Here is a 12,700-nt window from a genome sequence, read left to right on the forward strand (position 1 = left end):
ATCCGTAGGAGTTGTCATTGAAGACATACCCATCCGTAGGAGTTGTCATTGAAGACATACCCATCCGTAGGAGTTGTCATTGAAGACATGTTTGTCTGTAGTGACTGTCAATAGAGATTAATAGAAACGAAACTTTGCCGAGAATCCCAAGGGTAGATATTTACAGGAAACGTTTCTGGGGAGAGGATGTCGAAAGTTTACCGATAGATCTTTTGAGCTCTTCAACATCCCTGTCCTGGAGTTTGTCGTCCCAGGGTCATGCTCATCTCTAGTGAGTTATTTACTCAGAACAGCTGTCCTGCTACTCACTTTATATGAGGACAAGTCTAGTTCCTGACCATTTTTATACAGTATCAACCACGTACACAGTGTTATATCTGCTACAATAACATTTTACATGTATATTCAAATTCGACAGATATCTGCTTATACACTCAAACTGTATTTCGAAAACATGGTGTACCTACCCCCGAGTCGCAGAAATGTGCCTGAGGTACAAGAGACGCCATGGAACGTTGAAGGTGAAGCAGACTGAAGCAGATGATAGAATACAAGATGGCGGCTGGACCCGGTGGTCTCATACCCGGACTGTGTTCATTCTTTTATACCTGGAACAAATCAAAAGTTCATCATATAGGAACCAGCACTTACCCAATACGATGCGGTCACCTCCGATGACCCCGTGGACACAACTGGCTTACAGGAGGAATGGAGATAAAACAATAAATATTTCGTATGCGGATGACACGGATCACCCTGGAAAGGTCCGGCCCATATATACTCACGTCAACATCTGGTAACCTTTGTATTAACCATATGCCAGTGTCATTTTCGTGAATGGTGCCCGCTCAATATCATTGGTTACACTGTGATCCCGATGTAGTACTTACATGTACTTATACACTATACTTCCCCTTAATCGCACCATTTCAATGCAATAAAACAACATTTACCCGAATTTAGGACACTACATGGCGTTTAGTGCTTGTTCCTCGCTAGCGTCCGATTATACGCACGATGGAAACTAAGATCAACAGACATTTGAAATGAATCAGTATAACACATGTATCAAAGCGGCGGATTCTTACGTCCACAGACACACATACGGTCTGTGGGTAAGTACCTGCATCAACCTGCTTGTCTACTCTACATATCAAAGGGACTTTTCGTTAATCACCCCCGCACGACGTGGACAACTTTGTGGTCTACTTTACTGTAATTGACATTTAACAGCCCTCGTGTATTAACTACTGCCAATTAGCGAGCATGACTGCGTCACAATAGATCAGGTTCAAGAGCGGACATCGTCCATAAATTCACATCCCCGAGCTCATATCGAACCTCTAGTTGTGTCACGATTTGAGAAAGTCAAATATAAATAGTTCAAGCTATGACAAATTAAGATTTTGTATTTCGTTAATGAGGACTCAAAACATTAATTACTACCTCGGTTAGACATACTTCCTAAGTGGTACTTCCTGAACCTCGACTGCGTCTGCGAATAGCAAGATAGCAATGCAATGACTCTCGGACTATTTCAAGTACTGTCTGCAACTACAACATGTGACGTACACTTGTATAGAGATTTAACACGCCTCGAGTCCACCCACGGTTTTCTGTTCCTATCTATTTACCTTACTGTATTGATCATGATTTTTTGATGTGAATTTTTGCAGACGTTCTTGTGAATTATGTTTTCCTTACAAATGGAGCTAGGTCAAGCATGGGGCGTGATTTGGTATATGTGGCGTACATCTTGATATCGATTGATATTTTGACCCAAGAGTGCAAGAATTAGGATATATATGGTACCCAGAACAGCTGGTAGCCATTACGTGGGGTAAACATCGACAAGCATCGCCATCGATCACGACACCACATCAACGGTTTATACAATTTATGATATCATTTCTTCCAAAAAACTTTGAAAATTGTAAATTCCCAGCGTGGTACAATGTACAACTACTGAGAGAGAAGTTCGTGCTCCTCCGCACTGAGTAACGAATATCCACGCAACGTGAACCAGAAAGCATTGACAAAGCATAGTCTGAACAGTCCATAAGGAAAATACACGGACATAATGTACAATAAATGGGCATAATTACTTCCACAGCTATGCTTGCCTCAATGTTATGTTTTACGCTAGTGTTGTACGGTCGATCTTCGCTACAACGTCTTGTCCCAATATGAGGGGATGGATTATCTACTAGGTCCGAAGGAAATTGATTATATACCGGAAATGAAGGGGGTTATATCATATACGGATCGTTACAAAGGTTCATTAAAATCATTATCTCGGAGATGGCGGGATTATGTCAACCAGAACAGAGCTGAAGTGGACTACACTGTAATTAAATCACCACATACATGTATTCGTGCTTGTTTGAACATGCTTCTGTCAATCAGAATACCAAATTGTATGTACTTCATACCTTCAAAGTATACAGACCAAGGATCAAGCTGAGGGGAGTCACGTGGTATGTAAAGGAATTAGCCAAAACGGTCCTAAAAGATATTACAGTGCATTAATAACAGACTCCTTCTCCTAAGATTGCATTCGATTAAGATTTTATATGTTATTAGGAAATTGTCATCGGAAGTGATCAAATGGACGGAAGAGTTGTTCAGCATCCGCTAATGGGGACTAGTGGTCACATGTCATGGGGTGATGTATAAACATGCGCGTCCGCGGGATCATCGCGCTAGACATTGTCAAGGAACCACATTTAGTGACATTTACGTGTGAAACTAACCAAAATAAGGGACTAATGATGTTAGTACGACAGTAAGACCAGAGTTATAGCGGGACATGGTATTCATTATAACTGTCTTTCATTAATAATCAGCTCATATATAGTTGTTCGGAGACACGTGAACAGAAGATATGGCCGTCGATTATCGCCACCTGGCCACAAGGGTGTTAAGGACAGACGCTTAATGACCGGAGGTGACCAGGGGTATGCATCAGAAGAACTATCATTGTCAGCAGATTTATTCCCTCAGAGGGGTTATGTCCAGTCCCGTCTCAGAACATTGAGAAGAACTCCATCACTATGGCTGCCTCCCGGGAACAACGATATACTGGAGTGTTTCCAGCAGTAAGATGAGGATCCAAAACACAGGAAAGGTCGACAGGCCAGGAGTCGGGGCCTAATTAAACATTGGCACCGTCAATTGACGAGACCCGAAAATAGCTCAGAAAATCCGTGTTATATATCACTGTAACAACACAGGAAACCTTCCCAACAATTAAATCATCTCGTCTCACAAGGGTTCATTAGACTATATACCCTGCAGTAGTACAGGTACCAAGTGTGAGGTAATTACCGGGTCTGTACCTCTATTAAACCTCGGAATCGTTCAATGGTCAGAGAGTTGGGTTGAGTGGCCGCGTGAAACACACTTCTAACATTCTCTATTTACAATAATAACTCCTAGCTTGTTATAACGTAGTTTACAGGCTGCGCGAGTCGGGCTCCTCTACAACGTCATAACAGCACCCCATGTTTCAATCAGTGTCAATAGTAAAATGTAATATAGAGGTAAACCAGTATTCACGTACTGAGGTATTGATATACACACAGTGTATGTTAGTGCATACAATTAACAGTAGACTTTAGTAAAGACTTTAATCTCTATCGATTTGTAACCATACATATATATTTTTAATAAATTAAAATGGTTCCAATCATTAAACATATTAATTTAAATAAAACGTTGATTACTTATCAAAGACATAAAATGTACAATGACTCCGTGTTACATATCGAACACATTACCTAGCGAATGGTACCAGGTCGGTAAGGAATCAAAGACACGATGTCGATGAGGCCATCAATCAGGCTTTGTTCTCCGCGATCGTTACTCTCTAAAGGAGATTAAAGTCAAATCATTTCTACATTTTAACGGCTTTATTGTCGGCAAGTGAAATGGTCGTTTGCTTATCCAGATGGTTCCATGTCCCTGCCACATTTGCGTTGAAATGTCCATGAACCTATTGGTCTCCAGCGTGAGAATTTTAATGTGAATGGACATTAGCATGTTTAATTAATCGCAGGATCGACTCCTGTTATTGGTGTAATCGCAACAATGGCAGGGGTTCAGGACGCATGAAGGAAAGCTGAAAGATGTGAATTATTCAGAGGATTTAAGGGAAACAAGCGCGATAACTCGACAAGTAAAGGGGGATACTTCAATACTTGCCAATATAATCTGTTGTTAGAATTCTAGCTGTAAATTTTAATCAGGCGATCTATTTGATTACAAGCAGGGAGAAGTTTTATAAACGACTAAACGGAAGTGCAATATCCTTGCTTCCTCATCAATATTTAAATCACATCAGTGAATTCTGAAGCTCTATTTTTCTGTTTTTGATTTATTATTGCAACGGAATGAACAGATACCGTCACAGATGTCATTGTCGGACTGTGTACAGTGACAAGAAGGCGACCATCTGGCTACACGACTAATAGAATTATATCCTTGTTTCTTTGCAATCACGCCCCGTAAACAGAAAGCAAGCAATTTCACGCTGCGTGATCGATCGCTGAACCTTAATGGCGATGGTGTCTTCATTAAAAAATTCTCTCTAGTCGGTACCATCACATTAACACAGATCACAATAATATTACGTACGTTAACGGGCATTCAGTTTACCTGAGTTAGTTGTGATCTGGGAGTACTTGTACCTAATTCCGTGACGTATTGTTAATTCTATCCTATTCTTAGCATAAATATGTATGACGGTATGAACCCCAGTTACTTACAATTATAGTCCATGATCCAGGGTGGGTGTCATTAAGGACATTATTCCGTCTTTGCGTATTGCAGAGTCATCCTCACAGGTATTGATTGTTACGTCATTGGTTTGTGTGAGAAAATTGTGTCGTTTTCTCAAAAGTTGATGATGTTACTCCCACAAACAATTGCGTAACAATCAATACCTGCTCACAAGAGCAGATAACTCTGCAATATGAATAGACGGAATACTTGATATACTTTAACCCCCTGCAGGTCCGAGAGGTATAATGGGCCGCAACTGCCTTACTGCATTTGTATATAAAGAGGCGACTAATGTGGGGGTCATTGCAGAATCAGAGGTCTTCAGTGCCTTCTGTTTAGAGGACATCGGGTACATGCCACTACCTACATTTACCTACGTTACAACCTAGCTACACAACTACTTTATCATCTATCTATGTGATATGTCTTGATTTATAATACATGTATATACTGAACCACCAGTAAAAATCCTCATTTCACTACCTATTAACAATAGTACATGTGTAAGAAAGGTTGAGGGGTTGGAGACATTCTAGTGTGTCTACAGACGTTACAATGCCAGTTGAGGAGAGAAGATACATTCTACTGTTTAGTTTAAACATATTGTATTGCCAAGCAAATGGATTTGGCACAAGTTATTAAACTTATATTAAGTCCTTTCCCAGCAAGTTACAAGCATACATTTACAATAGTACAAGATGGCAGACTTAATTAATATACACATATACACTATTTCATTTTTAAATGCTTTAATTTATAAATTGAAACTATAAGAGAGAGACACAGAGAGGGGGGGGGGGGGGGGGGGGGGGGCGCTAATAGTCTGCAATTGTAAGACATACATCCTCATCATTATTAATGTATGACAGCTGATATCTGCCTCCAAAGCAACAGATAGTATAAAAACCATATTGGATCATGTGGTTGTTTTTTTCTACTTGCAAACGGACTAATGTTACTCAATTCGCTGTTCACAACTTTCTACTGTTCAAATGTTCATCACATCCCTATAAAACCTTCCTCCTGGTCGTGCCGTGCTTTCTGCTAGACCGAACGGGAAGTGCACATTTACATTCCACTGACTACCGACCATACCACTGACTGCTTAACTCGCGACGACAGGCCCGGGGATAGGGGACTAATAGAATCTTCCCCTACCTTGAGAGTGTGACAGAGAAATCTCCAACCCGAGGGGTGATGTTTTTTGGTTGTCTAACCCGAGGCTCTGCAGAGGGTTAGAAAACCAAAAATCGCACCGAGGGTTGGAGATTTTTGTTACATTCTCAAGGTAGGGGATGATTATTTTTCTCCCATCCTATTATTTCAGTCACAGCTACACCGGCAGTAGTCTGCGATATTTGTAAACAAAAACGCATGTGGGGTATGCATATCGTCATTTACTTTTCATGAGGTCACAATTACCGATGGCGCATTTTGATGACGTCACAATTGAACACGTGCTAATCGGCACGAGGCTATCTCCCCCTAGTGGATGACAAGTTGATTTTTCCTGGCTAAAACGGGAGACACACCTTTGAAGGATGGGAGAAATTCCATTGACTACTAACCTCGCGACGACCGGCCCTGGGTAGGGGACATTCCACTGACTACTAACCTCGCGACGACAGACCCGGGGTAGAGTACATCCCACTAACTACTAACCTCGCGACGACAGACCCTGGGTAGGGGACATTCCACTGACTGCTTAACTCTCGACGACAGGCCCGGGGATAGGGGACCAATATAATTTTTCCCTACCTTGAGAGTGTGACAGAGAAATCTCCAACCTGAGGGGTGATGTTTTTTGGTTGTCTTACCCGAGGCTCTGCAGAGGGTTAGACAACCAAAAATCGCACCGAGGGTTGAAGGTTTCTCTGTTACACCCTCAAGGTAAGGGATGATTATTTTTCTCCCATCCTATTATTTCAGTCACAGCTACACCGGCAGTAGTCTGCCATATTTGTAAACAAAAACACATGCGGGGTATGCATATCGTCATTCGCTTTTTATGACGTCACAATTACCGATGGCGCATTTTGATGACGTCACAATTGAACACGTGCTAATCGGCACGAGGCTAGATCCCCCTAGTGGATGACAAGTTGATTTTTCCTGGCTAAAACGGGAGACACACCTTTGAAGGATGGGAGAAATTCCATTGACTACTAACCTCGCGACGACCGGCCCTGGGTAGGGGACATTCCACTGACTACTAACCTCGCGACGACAGACCCGGGGTAGAGTACATCCCACTAACTACTAACCTCGCGACGACAGACCCTGGGTAGGGGACATTCCACTGACTGCTTAACTCTCGACGACAGGCCCGGGGATAGGGGACCAATATAATTTTTCCCTACCTTGAGAGTGTGACAGAGAAATCTCCAACCTGAGGGGTGATGTTTTTTGGTTGTCTTACCCGAGGCTCTGCAGAGGGTTAGACAACCAAAAATCGCACCGAGGGTTGAAGGTTTCTCTGTTACACCCTCAAGGTAAGGGATGATTATTTTTCTCACATCCTATTATTTCAGTCACAGCTACACCGGCAGTAGTCTGCCATATTTGTAAACAAAAACGCATGCGGGGTATGCATATCGTCATTCGCTTTTTTTGACGTCACAATTACCGATGGCGCATTTTGATGACGTCACAATTGAACACGTGCTAATTGGCACGAGGCTAGATCCCCCTAGTGGACGACAAGCTGATTTTTCGCGGCTAAAACGGGAGACACACCTTTGAAGGATGGGAGAAATTCCACTGACTACTAACCTCGCGACGACCGGCCCTGGGTAGGGGAAATTCCACTGACTACTAACCTCGCGACGACCGGCCCAGGGTAGGGTACTTTCCACTGACTACTAACCTCGCGACGACCGGCTCAGGGTAGGGGACATTCCACTGACTACTAACCTCGCGACGACAGGCCCGGGGTAGGGTACTTTCCACTGACTACTAACCTCGCGACGACCGGCTCAGGGTAGGGGACATTCCACTGACTACTAACCTCGCGACGACCGGCCCTGGGTAGGGTACTTTCCACTGACTACTAACCTCGCGACGACCGGCTCAGGGTAGGGGACATTCCACTGACTACTAACCTCGCGACGACCGGCCCAGGGTAGGGTACTTTCCACTGACTACTAACCTCGCGACGACCGGCTCAGGGTAGGGGACATTCCACTGACTACTAACCTCGCGACGACCGGCCCAGGGTAGGGTACTTTCCACTGACTACTAACCTCGCGACGACCGGCTCAGGGTAGGGGACATTCCACTGACTACTAACCTCGCGACGACCGGCCCAGGGTAGGGTACTTTCCACTGACTACTAACCTCGCGACGACCGGCTCAGGGTAGGGGACATTCCACTGACTACTAACCTCGCGACGACAGACCCGGGGTAGGGTACATCCCACTAACTACTAACCTCGCGACGACAGACCCAGGGTAGAGTACATTCCCCTGACTACTAACCTCGCGACGACAGGCCGGGGGTAGGGGACATTCCACTGACTACTAGCCTTGTGACGACAAAACCGGGGTAGGGTACATTCCCCTGACTACTAGCCTCGCGCGACGACAGACCCGGGGTAGGGTACATTCCACTGACTACTAGCCTCGTGACGACAGACCCGGGGTAGGGTACATTCCACTGACTACTAACCTCGCGAAGACAGACCCGGGGTGGGGTACATTCCACTGACTACTAGCCTCGTGACGACAGACCCGGGGTAGGGGACATTCCACTGACTACTAGCCTCGTGACGACAGACCCGGGGTAGGGTACATTCCACTGACTACTAGCCTCGCGACGACAGACCCGGGGTAGGGTACATTCCACTGACTACTAGCCTCGTGACGACAGACCCGGGGTAGGGTACATTCCACTGACTACTAGCCTCGTGACGACAGACCCGGGGTAGGGTACATTCCACTGACTACTAGCCTCGTGACGACAGACCCGGGGTAGGGTACATTCCCCTGACTACTAGCCTCGTGACGACAGACCCGGGGTAGGGTACATTCCCCTGACTACTAGCCTCGTGACGACAGGTCCGGGGTAAAGGACATTCCACTAATTACCTAGGTGACTCATGCTTCGTTTAAATTAATGCTCTCGAAGAACACATTGTGATCAGTAATGTATTCCAATTTTCCGTGAGATGCTGGTCATTTCATTTTGAAGCCGTGGAAGTAATTTATTGTGGCACTTTATCTCTTCCAGTAATGGCTGGATGGCCTGGTCGGCACGTCTCCGCGAGATAAGCTGCTCACATTTTGCATAATAATGTGATTTGTTGATGTTCTCGAGCTTGCCTGTTCACACATACAGATTAAGATGATATTTGTCCACAGCAGAGTTATAATTGGATGTCTCGACTGACCATCGTGGTCAGAGAACTATCGCATGCCTCTGGCCACTGACCATTAACAGGGCTACCTCTATCTGACCCACGAAGTTATTATGCGAAAGACACAACACTGTTGTGAGACTGCTAAAAGTTTACTGTCAAGTAATAACGGTCTACTTACAGCATGTCAATAATGTACTTACAATAGCAAAGGGTAGCACAGTTGACTAAGTACTGCTCTAAATCAACGGTCTACTTACTGTCTATTACTATAGACCTAACGCCGGTCTACTAACTGTCTACTAATCTAACCCTAACAGTCTACTAACAGTCTACGACTATAACCATAACGGGCTACTAACTATCTACTACTCTAAAGTTACAATTTTTTAACTGTCTACTTATCTTAACCTAATGGTTTTCTAACTTTTTACTTCTCTAATCTATCAGTCTACACCTGTAAACCAAACAGGCTACTAACTGTCTACTACTTTAACCCTAACGGTCTACTAAATGTCTACTACTCTAACCCTAACGGTCTACTAACTGTCTACTACTATAACCCTAATTGTCTACTAACTGTCTAATACTATAAACCTAACGGTCTACTAAATGTCTACTACTCTAAACCTAACCGTCTACTAACTGTCTGTTACTATAACCCTCTACTAATATAACCCTACCGCTGTACGAACTGTCTACTACTATAACCCTAACGGTCTACTAACTGTCTACTAATATAACCCTAACGCTGTACTAACTGTCTACTACTATAACTCTAACGGGCTACTAACTGTCTACTACTATACCCCTAACGGTTTACTAACTTTCTACTACTATAACCCTAACGGTCTACTAACTGCCTACTACTATAACCCTAACGGTCTACTTACTGTCTATTACAATAACCCTAAAGGTGTACTAACTGTCTATTACTATAACCCTAACGGTGTACTAACTGTCTACTACTATAACCCTAACGGTCTACTAACGGTCTACTACTATACCCCTAACGGTGTACTAACTGTCTATTACTATAACCCTAACGGTCTACTAACTTTCTACTACTATAACCCTAACTGTCTACTAACTGTCTACTACTATAACCCTAACGGTCTACAAACAGTCTACTACTATACCCCTAACGGTTTACTAACTTTCTACTACTATAACCCTAACGGTCTACTAACTGTCTCCTACCATAACCCTAACGGTGTACTAACTGTCTATTACTATAACCCTAACGGTCTACTAACTGTCTGTTACTATAACCCTAACGGTCTACTAACTGTCTACTAATATAACCCTAACGCTGTACTAACTGTCTACTACTATAACCCTAACGGTCTACTAACTGCCTACTACTATAACCCTAACGGTCTACTTACTGTCTATTACAATAACCCTAAAGGTGTACTGACTGTCTATTACTATAACCCTAACGGTGTACTAGCTGTCTACTGCTATAACCCTAACGGTCTACTAACTGTCTACTAATATAACCCTAACGCTGTACTAACTGTCTACTACTATAACCCTAACGGTCTACTAACGGTCTACTACTATACCCCTAACGGTGTACTAACCGTCTACTACTATAACCCTAACGGTATACAAACAGTCTACTACTATACCCCTAACGGTTTACTAACTTTCTACTACTATAACCCTAACGGTCTACTAACTGCCTACTACTACAACCCTAACGGTCTACTTACTGTCTATTACAATAACCCTAAAGGTGTACTAACTGTCTATTACTATAACCCTAACGGTCTACTAACTGTCTGTTACTATAACCCTAACGGTCTACTAACTGTCTACTAATATAACCCTAACGCTGTACTAACTGTCTACTACTATAACCCTAACGGGCTACTAACTGTCTACTACTATAACCCTAACAGTCTACTTACTGTCTATTACTATAACCCTACCGGTGTACTAACTGTCTACTACTATAACCCTAACAGTCTACTTACTGTCTATTACTATAACCTTAACGGTGTACTAACTGTCTATTACTATAGCCTTAACGGTGTACTAACTGTCTATTACTATAGCCTTAACGGTGTACTAACTGTCTATTACTATAGCCTTAACGGTGTACTAACTGTCTATTACTATAGCCTTAACGGTGAACTAACTGTCTATTACTATAGCCTTAACGGTGTATTAACTGTCTATTACTATAGCCTTAACGGTGTACTAACTGTCTATTACTATAACCCTAACGGTGTACTAGCTGTCTACTGCTATAACCCTAACGGCCTACTAACTGTCTATTACTATAACCCCAACGGGCTACTAACTGTCTACTACTCTAACCCTAAAGTTCTACTAACTGTCTACTACTATACCCCTAACGGTGTACTAACTGTCTACTTCTATACCCCTAACGGTCTACTAACTGTCTACTACTATACCCCTATACCCCTAACGGTGTACTAACTGTCTACTACTATAACCCTAACTGTCTACTAATATACCCCTAACGGTCTATTAACTGTCTACTACTTTAACCCTAACGGTCTACTTACTGTCTATTACTATAACCGTAACGGTGTACTAACTGTCTACTTCTATGCCCCTAACGGTCTACTTACTGTCTATTATTATGACCCTAACGGTGTACTAACTGTATACTACTATAACCCTAACGGTGTACTAACTGTCTATTACTATAACTCGAACGGGCTACCAACTGTCTACTACTATAACCCGAACGGGCTACCAACTGTCTACTACTATAACCTTAACGGTGTACTAACTGTCTATTACTATAACCTTAACGGTGTACTAACTGTCTATTACTATAACCCTAACGGTCTACTAACTGTCTTCTACTATACCCCTAACGGTGTACTAGCTGTCTACTACGATAACCCTAACGGTCTACTTACTGTCTATTACTATAACCGTAACGGTGTACTAACTGTCTACTACTATAACCCTAACGGCCTCCTAACTGTCTACTACTATACCCCTAACGGTGTACTAGCTGTCTACTACGATAACCCTAACGGTCTACTTACTGTCTATTAACCCTAATTGTCTACTAACTGTCTACTACTATAACCCTAACGGTGTACTAGCTGTCTAATGCTATAACCCTAACGGTCTACTAACTGTCTATTATTATAACCCTAACGGGCTACTAACTGTCTACTACTATAACCCTAACGGTTTACTAACTGTCTACTACTATAACCCTAACGGTGTACTAGCTGTCTAATGCTATAACCCTAACGGTCTACTAACTGTCTACTACTATAACCCTAACGGTGTACTAACTGTCTAGTACTATAACCCTAACGGGCTACTAACTGACTACAACTATAACCCTAACGGTCTACTTACTGTCTATTACTATAACCTTAACGGGGTACTAACTGTCTATTACTATAACCTTAACGGTGTTCTAATTGTCTATTACTATAACCCTAACGGTCTACTAACTGTCTATTACTATAACCCTAACGGTCTACTTACTGTCTACTACTATAACCCTAACGGTCTACTTACTGTCTACTACTATAACCCTAACGGTCTACTAACTGTCT

General features: G+C 42.9%; 1 protein-coding gene across 5 annotated transcripts in view; it reads right to left on the reverse strand.

Moving 5' to 3' along the window:
- The window catches only part of LOC110456295, a 45,290-nt gene that overhangs the window by 24,092 nt on the left and 8,498 nt on the right, over positions 1 to 12,700 (reverse strand). For 3 of the 5 annotated variants that reach the window (XM_021506941.1, XM_021506940.1, XM_021506938.1), the window contains exon 2: positions 468 to 608. In XM_021506941.1, coding sequence (XP_021362616.1) covers positions 468 to 581 — 114 coding nt within the window. In that variant the 5' untranslated portion in view covers positions 582 to 608. Of the gene's footprint in view, positions 1 to 467; positions 609 to 785; positions 807 to 953; positions 1,023 to 12,700 lie in introns of those variants that run through there. The other 2 variants (XM_021506939.1, XM_021506942.1) reach the window with 2 other exon arrangements.

Source organism: Mizuhopecten yessoensis, unplaced genomic scaffold, assembly GCF_002113885.1.
Source record: "Mizuhopecten yessoensis strain PY_sf001 unplaced genomic scaffold, ASM211388v2 scaffold8631, whole genome shotgun sequence".
Lineage (NCBI taxonomy): Eukaryota > Metazoa > Mollusca > Bivalvia > Pectinida > Pectinidae > Mizuhopecten > Mizuhopecten yessoensis.